Source organism: Xenopus tropicalis, chromosome 9 (genome assembly GCF_000004195.4).
Source record: "Xenopus tropicalis strain Nigerian chromosome 9, UCB_Xtro_10.0, whole genome shotgun sequence".
In the NCBI taxonomy this organism is placed as follows: Eukaryota; Metazoa; Chordata; class Amphibia; order Anura; family Pipidae; genus Xenopus; species Xenopus tropicalis.
Window position 1 is genome coordinate 62,571,273 of NC_030685.2, and position 12,799 is coordinate 62,584,071.

At 39.5% G+C, this 12,799-nt stretch overlaps 1 protein-coding gene across 1 annotated transcript in view; it reads left to right on the forward strand.

Moving 5' to 3' along the window:
- The first annotated feature begins 458 nt into the window (after nucleotides 1-458).
- The window catches only part of cerkl (ceramide kinase like), a 60,265-nt gene continuing 47,924 nt past the window's right edge, over nucleotides 459-12,799 (forward strand). Inside the window, exon 1 of the mRNA XM_002932015.4 lies at nucleotides 459-963. Within this exon, the coding sequence (XP_002932061.3) occupies nucleotides 489-963 (475 nt within the window). The 5' untranslated portion in view covers nucleotides 459-488. The remainder of the gene's footprint in view (nucleotides 964-12,799) is intronic.

Consider the following 12,799-nt stretch of genomic DNA (forward strand, 5'->3'; position numbering starts at 1 on the left):
GCGCAACTTTCAGAATGGCTATGAAAAAGTCGCGATAATTTTCCGGAAAATCGCCAAATACCGATCATTACGAAAAAAACGCAATCGGACGCATTCGGCCTGTTCGTGGGTAAGTAAATGTGCCCCTATATGTACATCCCCACCCCCCCCCCCAGGGAGTTTCCAGGTTCTGCTTTGCCTTTTCCATTCTAGTTGGACGCCAGGCGAACAGGTTTTATTACCCCACATGAAGTGGACAACGCACATGCAGTTTAGGCTGAGAAGAAAAATTCGACCATGATAAAAAAAAAACACTTTATTTCAAAATATACACAGCTCCATGCTTTTCTGATCAGATTATTATGGCGAGGTATTAGGATGGCACGTAGCCTGGCAATGCCAACTATTAAGAAAGCAGCTGTCCCCATGGCGTCACTGGGATGTGCGGGACACACACTGGGAATGACCCGGGACGCGACCCAGACCCCGCCCCTTGCACTGGCAGCGAGATGGCGTCGCGCTTGCCGGACGGTTACCATGGAAACCAAGGCCTCGGCACGCTTAGTGCCCAAGCCCCTAAAGTGCGGAACTCCAAGAGCGATAGCATGGGCAAGACCCTACGCCTGCCCGGTGCCTCCCGTCGGGTGAGTGCTTGGAGCGGGGATTTGGAGGAACTTGAAGAGAGGAACAGGACAAGCCCCCGGCGCCACTTATTTGGGAAGCGGACAGTCTCCGTCCCACATCAACTTAGCGAGCGCTGCGATGTGTGGAGCTCGGGTAGCGACAGGTCTGGAGTCAGGGCTCACAGCGACACAGACGATCGCTCCTTCGAAGAATCCGGGAGCGGTCGCTCTTCCCGGGATCCCGGCGGCGGGCAGCCAGCTATTCTGCTGCGGGGCATATTTCACATAGAGAAAAGAAGTTGCGACGTGTCGCTAACATGCAACCAGTTGCAGTGGAGCCCCATTCAGCCTGAGAGTCCAGGTGAGTGTGACCGTGTGAGTGTCACGCCTACTTACAATACAAATCCCGACAATCTCCATTGCGCAACTGAGTGTTGTGGGAGTTGTAGTTGCGTTTTGGTGCCACAAGCTGTAAGTACATTGCAGGCCTAACGGAGATTTAGCTCTACAGCTGCCTATGGGTGAGCAATAAGAGGGGACATTAGGGTAAATCCTACAGTAGCTATTGGTTACAGGACCCTCATTAGGAATCATGGGGCCCCATACTAAATATTTAGCAGATCCCTCACCCCCAAGGGAACTGGGTATTAGCCCAGTGTTTGCATGAACCCCCTGGGGGGGGGGGGGACTGATAACTAAGTTAAAAAAAAATGTAAATACTTATTTAAATAGCACACCTGGCCATACCCAATCTATCTCAACCATTGGGATCCTGCAGCCTCTGACTTGGCCCTTGGGTTCTGCCCTGGCCCTTGACTGGCCCTGGAACTCAGCTGCATACGCTGATCCCCCCAGATAGGGCCCCAATCTTTCTGCATCTTCTCTTCTGCAATCTCCATGTGAAAAAGCCAACGTGCCAAGTTACAGTAAGTGATACCTTAGACTTAAGCTCTTGTTACAGCTCATCTCTAACCATAATGCTTCCACTGTTACTCCATGCACAGGCCCTGAACTGCATTCCACTGGGGTTGCTAGGGAATCCTGTTCCCTCACCATCTCTCAGCTTACACACACACACAGGTACCCGATTCATGCTGGTTCATCTGCTTATGTGATTGGGCAGAATCTCTGTCTCTCAGTAAGTGTGAGGAGGACATGGAAACCACAGGAAATTTTCCGAGTTGATATTGTGATAGAAGATAGTGTGATAGGGTCTCACATAAAAGTCAGCTGATCATGGGCTGATTTCCTTTGCTGTCTGATCTACTGGCCCATGGGCCAATGGCCCCATCTGTAGGCTAACGTCACACATGGTATTTTCTCATCTGGCAGAAAAACACTGACAGGAAGATTCTACTCACACAGGTCCATATCAGAGTTTTTCCCACTTGCATTTTTTCATCAAATGAGAAAACGGCCAGTGTGATACTAGTATTAGTTGGCGTGCATGTGTCGCTAGCACATCCTAGGATTTCAATGGAAATGTGTCACTTCGCATCAACAAGGACAAGGACTGTCATTATTAGAAAACCCAGTAAAATAAGAAGAAGGAAAGTTAAAAATCACTGGGGAGTGCTAAATGTTGACTCCCCCCCCAAGTGATTGTGTATTTAGGGTGTGCCTTTATGCTACTTGACCTCTATCAGCATTTTTCCTGCTACAGCAAGTTACAGAAACAGGATCGTTATCTAGTACCTACCTACCCAGAATGGGTAAAACTTCTCATCAGCGGGAAAGTACTGGGTAGCAAATTGGGTACACACAACTGAACTCAGGGCCTATTTTGAAACAATGGCCTTACTGATCAGTGTCTCATTGGAACTCTTGCAGTTATCAAGTGGGCAGGCTGGACATCCTGTTGGATGAGGACTCCATCATTCAGTGGATGGTTTCCTTGGCAGACAGGAAACCCATATGCTGACTCTAGATGATCTGATCAGCCCATTTTATTATATTGTGCATTTGCTGGCACAAAGGATATCTTGGAAAAACAGTTCAGATAGTGGAAGTTCGGTACCCCGAGCCAGTGCTCCTCTCCAGTAAATATGCCTTGGGTACTTTTCCTCTGCCACTGTAAGATCCACTGGGTCTGTGTACACTATAAGATCCACTCGCTTGGCGAGAGCGTTATGTGCATGAGAGTGCCACAGCATGGCTGCCTGAACTAGGAGCTCCCTCCTGGTGCGGGCAGCCTAGCACTGTAGGAGAATATTTTTTTTTTTTAAAAATATTGTTTCCCCCAACAGGAGTGCGGGCTCTATTAACCCGCACCACTGCTGACGGTAGAAATTTTAGGGTAATAGGTGCCCTTTAAGTAAATTCTGCTTTCAGTAGCAGTTAGATTTACAAATAACTTTTAAAGCAATAAAAATGTTCAAAGGGGTGGTTTAACTTTGAGTTAACCTTTATTATGATGTAGAGAGTAATATTCTGAGACAATTTACAATTGGTCTTCATTTTTTATTATTTGTAGTTTTTATTTTATTACTTGTAGTTTTTCAGTTATTTCACTGTTTGCTTCAGCAGCATTGCAGCTTGGAGTTTCAGCCACTGTCTGGTTGCTAGGGTCCAAATTACCTTAGCAACCAGGGAGTGGATTGACTGAGAGGCAGGAATATGAATAGGAGAGGACCTGAATAGAAAAATGCGTTATTAAAGCAACAATAAGAATACAAATGTAGCCTCACAGCCTCAGTGACCCCCCCATTTGAAAGCTTCAAAGAGTCAGAAGAAGAAGGCAAATAATTAAAAAACAATAAAAAATAAATAATGAAGACCAGTTGAAAAGGTGCTTATAACTGGCAATTCTATAACATACTAAAAGTACCTAAGGTCAACCACCCCTTTAATAAATTCACATTGGAAAGTTGCTTATAATTATGTTTTCTTTTATTAGGCAAAAACATTTATTGGGGTTGCCATGTCCTGCGACCCTTTATACTCTATTTTATCTTGTTTCAGTTTATCCGGTAAAATTGATTTAGGCGCTGTGTTTTAATTTTAATTCTCAATTTTTTCTTAATATAACTAAAGCCTAGTCTAGTTATAATGCAAACATAATATCACTGCATCAGTTAACACTGTATGAGTTGCAACTAACGAATCCAAGCTAGTGTTATGGATTAGTGTTATGGTACAGAAATCTTTGTTAAAATTTGTATTTTAATTGAAGAAGCAAAGTGTTCTCAGTAGAAAGGCAGCTTAACTGGGTTCAATCCTAAAAACATTATGACAAAGACATAAAGATCCTAAAACATAATTAATTCTGAGTGTGTATCCATGGCTCTCTGCGAACAGATGTGATTGAAATAGATACCCTTAGTCTGTTTTGGATACCTAAAGTAAGACATCTGTCGGTGCATGAAGCAGAGCTTTGTAATGATATAGTGAAGGCCTGTAGGACTCCTTTTCTCAATAATGGGACCAGACATTGCTTTGTATCTTACCCTTGTTAACCCTTTTACTGCACTCCTGCATTTAACAATAATAAATAGATGATTCTTTGTGGGGGTAATTTCTAAACTGTTCCTTAAAGGGGACCTGTCACCCAGACATAAAAAGTTCTATAATAAAAGTCCTTTTAGAAATAAACATGACACTGAAATTAATTTTCTTATTAACACATCCATACCGATTATAAAGGCATTTAAAAATCCCAGCTGTCAATCATATATTGCCTGAGGCATAGAGGCGGAGCAGAAAATAACTTTAACTTTCCATTCAGCACTTCCTAGATGTCACTGCACTCCTCACTTTTCCACTCCCACCTCACCGTCTAATTGTGTAGCCAGTGCATGGGCATCTGGTCCTCCAATTAATCAAATAAACAAGATGATACAAAGCTTGTCATACTAACAGTGTCCACAAAAATGGCAACTACCTGCTTGCTGTCATTGAGCTATTCCAAAACTGACAGAAACATGATTTATATTATTTAAATAGTGTAAGTGAAGTTTATTGTGCTCAATTAACATGACAAATAAATCTGGAATTGTTTCTTTGGGTGACAGGTCCCCTTTAAAACTAGTTCCTTTACCATCATGTCATTGTGATACAAGACTTTCAAGTTTAGTGTTATATTAGTGTGGTTGCTGTACCTGTTTGTAGATCAGCATAATAAATCTTAAGTTACAAAACTTGAGCTACCTATTTGCCATAGGTAACAAACTGGCTTCATTGGCAGCTTTGTCCATTTGTTAGATAACATGAATTAGATGTAAAGAATGAGTAGGTTAATTGCTCAGTGCAGCTGTTCAGATTCACTTTTCTGCCAGTGGGTGCATATAAGTTCTTTCCAATGACTTTCATTGTAGAGTACATTAGTGTTGTGTGGGTTTACCAAAAGCAATACATCAGGGTTGGGTTGACAAATGACTCGTTTAGTAGGTGATTGAAGGGTGCTGGGTCTATCTGTTCCCAGGGTTCTCCCCACTGTTTAAACTTACTCAGTTGGTGTGTGCTTTTACCACCTTGTAATGAACTTTTCAGTCAGGTGCTATGCAGTCAGGGAACCCGTTGCCAAGGGTTTAAACGAACATCACAGACAAAATAATGCACCCCACTGTTTAAGTCACCCCTTGGCCCAGCCCCTCTGCGCAATTATCTTCCAGTTTTTCATCCTGTCCCAAGCCTTCTGGCAACATTTCTTCCATTTGTGTCGCTATGATTTATAAATCCATGCCCTAGCTCAAGATCACATATTGCTGGGTCCAATGCGGGTTTATAAATCATGGTAGCATGTCGGGCCAGGTTAGGGTTTGCTCTGGGTTGAGAATTTTTGTTCCGCACATCAATAGAGTGTTTGGTGCAGTGGCAACTGTGGACTCAAAGAAGGATTCACAGTTCTTCTTCAATTCTTGCATCTCTGATGTTGATGTTGGCACACAAGGAAGCTGGGCATACACGTGTATTGCCACTTGTACAGGGTCTGACCATTCAGCCAACTGCACGGAAACCTGAGCCTGTAGAGAATCATTACTTGTGATTTATATTTACATTTATAAGCCTGGAGTCTACTGTGTCATCTGCTGGGAACTCAGCTTGTTACAGGTATGGGATTCCTTATCAGGAAACCTGATATCCAGAAAGCTCTGAATTACGGGAAGGCCATCTCCTATAGAGTCCATTTTCAGCAAATAATTACAATTTTTGTAAAATGATTTGCTTTTCCTCTATAATAAAAGTAGTATTATGTCATTCTAACAAAGCTGCATAAATCCATATTGGTGGCAGAGCACTCCAATTGGATGTATTTAATGTTTACTTAAGGTATGGCAATCCAAATTACAGCAAGCCCCCATTATCTAGAAAATCCCAGGTCCCAAGCATTCTGGATAATAGATTTCATACCTGTAAAATTATTTTCTGATTGGATTCTTATTTTCTGCTTTCCTATTTTTTGTAGCATCTTTCTGATAATCTTGCTTTCTGACAACCTCATTTGCTGTGTTATTAAGTAACAGACCTTTGGTTTCGACCGCTAATCCTGGGTCTGGTATTTTGTATTGCTCCCACCTGTTACGCTGCACCCGTCTACACCTTGATCAGTTTAGACGGGTGCAGCGCTCCAGTGCCCAAAGGCTATGGGATGTATGCAACACCATATATAAGAGATAGCGTAGCAGTCTTATCTCTATACCTTTGTGCAAAATGTGCCAAAAACAGAAAAATAATTTTTGACTTTATAGTGCCAGGGTTAAGTGAAATAAATATAGTATAGTATACACCGAATTACATCCATGTGATTAAGGCAAAAAGGGAGCACTGCTCTTGTTAGATTACAACTCCCATAAAGTTATAATTCTTTGGTATAGATGGGTACTCATAGACCCTATGTAGAGGGCTCAACACATTACCGACTTGCATCAGGGTTGTTAGTAAAGGTTCTTCACTAGTTGCTGTGGAGCAGATTTTACTATAAATATAAGAAGCAGGAAGAGTGCCCGATTGTGTACAACCTTCTTTTAATATAGTATAAAAACAAATATTGCACTTAATTAAAAACTATCTTTAGCATTCATGAATCCTATGCCCAAAGTTCTAGATCTGGAATCAAAGGGAATAAGTTTGTATTCTGTTCCCCCACAAGTTTCCAGTCCAGGCTGCTAGGAAGCACAAAGTATCTTGGTCTACTTTGGGGTTATTATTTCTGTGACCCAGTCACTTGCCTCTTGTTGTGCTCTACTTCTAGGGGCACATTTACTAATCCACGAATCCGAATCACGAATGGGAAAAAAACGTATTGGAAACAAAAATTTCGTAAGATCGCAAATATCACGAAAATGCTTACGAAAAAATCATATTAGTCACGATAATATCGTATTGGCGATCCGAAAGTCACGAAATTTTCGTACCGAACAATTGTAAACAGCGGTAAAACCTTTCCGATTTTTTCGTGCAAATGTCCGAAAAAGTCGTGCGCCATACGAAAAAGTCGTGCGCCGTACGAAAAAGTCGTGCACCGTACGAAAAAGTCGTGCGGATGCCCGAAAAAATCGGTGAAAATACGCTCGGAGCGTTTGCATGAACGCTCGCGCGTTCGTGCTTTTGTAAATGTGCCCCATAGAGTCTATCCATGACACATATAAATAAAATGTATATTTTGTCTGAACTGTGCAACAAGACTTCATCTTGCTTACCTGTATTAATTGTGGGGCAAAATATATCTTCAATTTGCAGTGAAAAAAAAGATAATCACAACTCAATGACAGTGACCATAACATCTTCCAACTTCTTGTACAGAAATTCTGAATTGGAACAGATTATCTGTTTTGATAGAACTAAAACAGAATGAAATCTTTATATAGGAAAATAAACATGCCTATTAAATGCTCTATGTTTCTGTTTAATATCATATTAGAAGGAGAATAATTATGTCCCTTAGAGTCCTTTGCCCTTATTATGTCTGTTTTATATGATTATATTTCATATAAAACAGACAGATCCTAACAAATATTTCTTTTTTTCATTGGAATGGAAAATTGGAAATAAATGGCTGCTACTATATGTAAGGGATAAGGATTAAGTGGAATTTTAGTTTTGCACTTCACATTTAATTCAGATTCACACATTACATTTGAACCTTTTCCCACAAAACTGGGGCATATGTAATAAGGTATGGTGTAGGACCCGGCGCTTCCTTTGTTGTTCATTCTTCTGAAATAGACTGTGTGTATCTGATCCACTCATGGCTCCGAGGAAATGCTATGATTTACACACCGACTGATTCCATGATAGACTCAGATTTCCAGCACATATGCTTCTGTTTTTTCACAGATGACCATTGGAACATCTGTTAGTGTTGTGGCGGCATCTGAGATTTCATTAGACTTTGCTGTTTGTTCTTTCACTGGCAATTTTAAAGTGGCTTTTACTACATAGCATTCAAACACTGCTAAATATCATACAGGTATAGGATCTATTATCTAGAAATCCATTATACAGAAAGCTCAGTAATACAGCAGGGCTATTTCTCATAGACCTCTGTTTAAACATTTATTTCTAAATTATAATTTAAATTTATTTCTAAATTATTTATGTTTTCTCTGTAATAACTATGCAATATTTTGTACTTAATGATAATGACAGCTTAGATCCGTATTCTGGGGTTCATTTTTAATAATGACATATATATAATAAAAATATTTATAATATAAATATTTTTTAGTAGCTTTAAGGCATGGTGGTCTTATCTAGAAAATGTAAGGTCCCAAGCATCCAGGAGTAAAATGATATGTTAGCATAGCAGGACATTTTCATTAGGAGCTTGTTCTTCATTACTACACATAGTTTAAAGCTTTTTTTATCAGTTTACCTGGTTTGAACAGGATTGAATAACAGAGATGTACTTTAAACCTTTTGCTTCCACTTCCAAATTTGAAATGAGTAGTGACTTTTTCTTGAAGATCGGGAAGGATTTATCACCTGTAAATGTAATTTATATTGAAATCATTATCTATGTGGCTGTTTATATTCTCTGGTCTGGTGTTTCTGACTTTTGAAGGAATGTATCAGAAACCAGCAAATTAACAGGCCTATGAATAAGGTCTGCATTTGAAACCAATCAGGTTACTGCCATGGCTGTGCTTTAAAATCCAGTGGATGAGGCTCAGTCTCTAGGGTATTCCATGAAAATGAAAATTTTAGCAGGGATTCTTGGCTTCCTTTCTAAAAATCCGTCTAAGAATCATGCAAGGTTAACTTCTGCTACCCACCCTCACTGCAAAACCCTTCCCTGCTGTGTACCTTTGCCCCTTACCCCCTTATTTCCCATGACGAACTGCACCCCCTCTCCGCAGATCCCGGATCAACAGCAAGACAGAAGCAGTGGGGCCCATTAGGATTTATCCTGGTGACTAAGTCTGACCCAGATCAAGTTTTTTTACCTCAGTATATCTGATTCCCTCAGCCCCTTAGAGTCCTTTGCCCTAATTGTAAGCCTAGCCCTGTAGTTTATAAATTTGCAAGTTTTAATAGGATTCTGTAACTGGAAAGCATGTTCTTTACAAAAGGCATTGGTTAATAGTGTTCTTCTAACAGAATCCTGCACTGAAATCCATTTTTCATAAGAGCAAACTTGTTTTTTTTTCTTTAATTTTAAAATTTTATGTTGGGCTAGACATATTCTTAGTTTCCCAGGTACCCTCAGCCATGTGACTTGGTAGTTGGAGTGATATCACCCCCTCTCTCCCCCCCAAGCAGCTGATCAGCAGAAAAATGGGAAGGTAGGAAGATAGAAACTACCTGGCACCTGTATTGTTTAAAATGCTCTCATGCAGTGTACACAGTGTAATTTAGTTACAATAACTACATCATACAATCATGACACAATCACTTTCAGATATTAACCTGATACCGGCATGAAAAAAGTACTGCTCAAAATATTATAGATCATGTTGATTGTTTTTCACTGAAAGGGCTGTTTTTGTAAGTAACTGTTTTGCCAACCTGTCCCATCTCAGCCTGTCAGTTATAGCTTCTAATGCTACTGCTGCTCAAATATGGCCGCCCCCTCATAGAGGAACATGGCGGATCAGAGAGATAATGTAAAAGCATCAGGCAAATATTTTTATGGCAAAATTATAAAGCTCATGCAAAGACATTGTTGTGATATATTTAAAAATAGTTTCATTTCAGGTGTCAGTATCTCTTTAAAACGTAATGTTTATAATCACATTCTAAAACTATCAAAATAAATAAAAGTGAGTATTTTGCTCATAAACCATTTCGCTGATATTTCTGTGTTCATATTCTACATGCAAATCCTTTTTTTCTATCTGTAATTTGCTGCATAAGGTTTTGAGTTTAGCTGATTAATTCAGGCTGTAAATAGATATGTTTGCATATGCTGAGCTTTCTGTATTTTATGTACACGGTTCTCACCACACACACAGGCTTTTTGTGAGGGTAGATGGAGCAACGCACATAGGCACAAGATTCTTGGCAGGGTGATATACCCAGTGGCAGATGTCTCACTCCTCACAGTTTTATGTCTCCTAGAAACAAATCTTTACAGGCTACGAGCTGATTCTTAGAAAAACAGAATTTGGCAAATTGCATAAAATCCCCAACATCAGCATTAAATACCTGTAATTGAAAGAAGGACTTATTTTGCAGCAAACAGAGTACTTTTTTAAAGGTGCAGATGATACGGGAAAATACATTAAAACATGCTATTTTGGTTATGTACCTGTTGATTTATTGATGTTGTGTTTCATGTCATCGATATATATTTCTTTATATTCTGATCTCCTAGTTTTCTCAGTGCGCACATGAAATTTATATACATTGGGAAGTAGGTTATTTAATACATTTATGATGTATTATTTAATGCTGGTGAATAGTTCGGCCGAACCCCCAAATCCATTGTAAGGGATTCAGCTGAATACCGAACCCAACCCTAATTAGCATATGCTAATTAGGATACAGAAGGGTTAAAATTTTCCACTTACGTTTCGGATTCGGTTTATCCGGCCGAATCCAAACCTTGCCGGAAAAGGCTGAATCCTGGCCGAATACCAAATCGAATCCTGAATTCAGTGCATCCCTAATTTATAGACCCACAGAAATCTTCGGTCCCACTAAATATTAACTGTTCCACACAACTTTGAGGTAGTTGGCCATTGTCAGTAGAAACTAGAGGTAAAAGTAGACACAAGCTCCCTGTAAGCTTAAGTAAACATAAGCTCCGCATCTTTATTTACAGGGGAGCAAGTGGTGAGTTGGATGTGGGAGGAGCAACAGGGGGCAGAAGCCAAAGGTGTGGCTATCCCACAACATTAAGTTAGTTGGCCATTGACAGTAAAAATCAGAGAAAAAAGTATACAAAATTTCACAACTGTCAGGTGCTGAAATAAGAGGGGTATTTACTCATAAGCCCCCTCCCCTCCCTGCTGATTTAGGTAACTAGATTGTAGAAAACTTTACACTTTTCATTACATTACCCCCACATGATATAAAACAAATGGTTTACAAAAACTTATTTATTTTCGGTTTTATATCTGTTTGAAACCTCAAAAAACTAGGGATGCGCCAAATCCAGGACTTGGTTCGGGTCTCAGAGAAGGATTCGGATTTGGCCGGTTTTTTCCCTTTTGCCAAGTGAAAAAAAAGTTTCCTGGTGAAAATTTTCACCACCTGTGAGTTTAGGCACAAATCTGTATGAGGCGAGAAAAGAAATCACTCATCTGTAGAAATAACTAGTTTTCCAGCATCTCTTCAAACAAACCTTAACGGCAAAGTAATGTATATTTATTTATTTCCGCTTGACATTTATTTCTCTGTAAGAAAGATGCTGTTCCTTTAAAAAGCAGCTGTGAAATCCTGTAAGCCAAAAGTATACAATATCCTGTTACTGAGGTGCCATCTGCTCTAGCAGAGGACTTTGCATTTGAGATATAATGCTATTTATTTAATTATGGAAAAAATAGCCGAATCTTCATTTAGGAAGTTGTCTAATTGCAAGACATATAGATAATTCCTTAGCGTAGGTCGTGCTCTGCAGCAACAATGGGTTTATTTATTAGGGAAAAAACAACACGGCTTCCGTTTTTGCACGATCGGACACCGGCAGAACTGTTTAGAGGAGGTTTAACAAAAATAGACTGGTGTTCAGCACTTAAAAAGAAATATTACTGTAAGCCGAAATCTTGTCTAAATCAATCTTGGCACATCTGTCTGATGCAGACCGTAAACAGGATTAGAGCAGGATTTATCTGCTTGACGCTAATTGTGCTTGCAGTTTTTAAACATGCCTGTTTTTTTTCTTTAATACTGAATGAAAAATAAGGCTCCCAGATAAATCTCCAGCAGAATATTTTATGTCGAGATTTCTACAGTGCTAGGTTTTCAAGCAATGGGGGTATCCAGCACCATTTAATGGAGAATAACATATCTAATCTCCTAATAATTAAGAATATTAAATTCTGTTTGAATGTGCCACACACTGTGACAAATCGGCGGGGTATAGGCATTAATAAATTTGAATACACACATCTGAAAATAGAAATCCATTGCTTGATTGTTAAAATATGCCTAGTACTCTGAGAACAAAATCTCCCCAGAAGGTTTATTAGCGCTAATAGAATAAAAGTTTATTGTAAAAAGCACTAGGCTTTATATCAACAGGATGTTAAACAGCTATTGTATTAAAAAGATCTGCTTAATATTTTCATTTTAATGCAACGTTCATAACTTGAAGAAAAAAAACTTTTTTTTTTTTTTTTGCTAAGGGCAGGCACACATTAGAGCTTTGCAGATGTTAAAGTAATACAGGTATAGGATCCCTTATCTGGAAACCCGTTATCTAGAAAGTTCCGAATTATGGAAAGGCCATCTCCCATAGACTCCATTTTAAACAAACCATTCTAATTTTTATAAATTATTTCCTTTTTCTCTGTAAGAATAAAACAGTAACTTGTACTTGATCCCAACTAAGATATAATTAACCTTATTGGGGGCAAAACAATCCTATTGGGTTTATTTAATGTTTAAATGATTTTTTAGTGAACGTAAATCCCCAAACTATGGAAAGATCCCTTATCCGGAAGACCCCAGGTCCCAAGCATTCTGGATTTGGGGTTCATATGCTTGTATGAGTAACTGTTCATTCAGTAAATGCTACCTGCTGATTGGTTGCTATGGGTTACTACCCAGAAGCAGTAACCCATAGCAACCAATTAGCAGGTATCATTTACGGG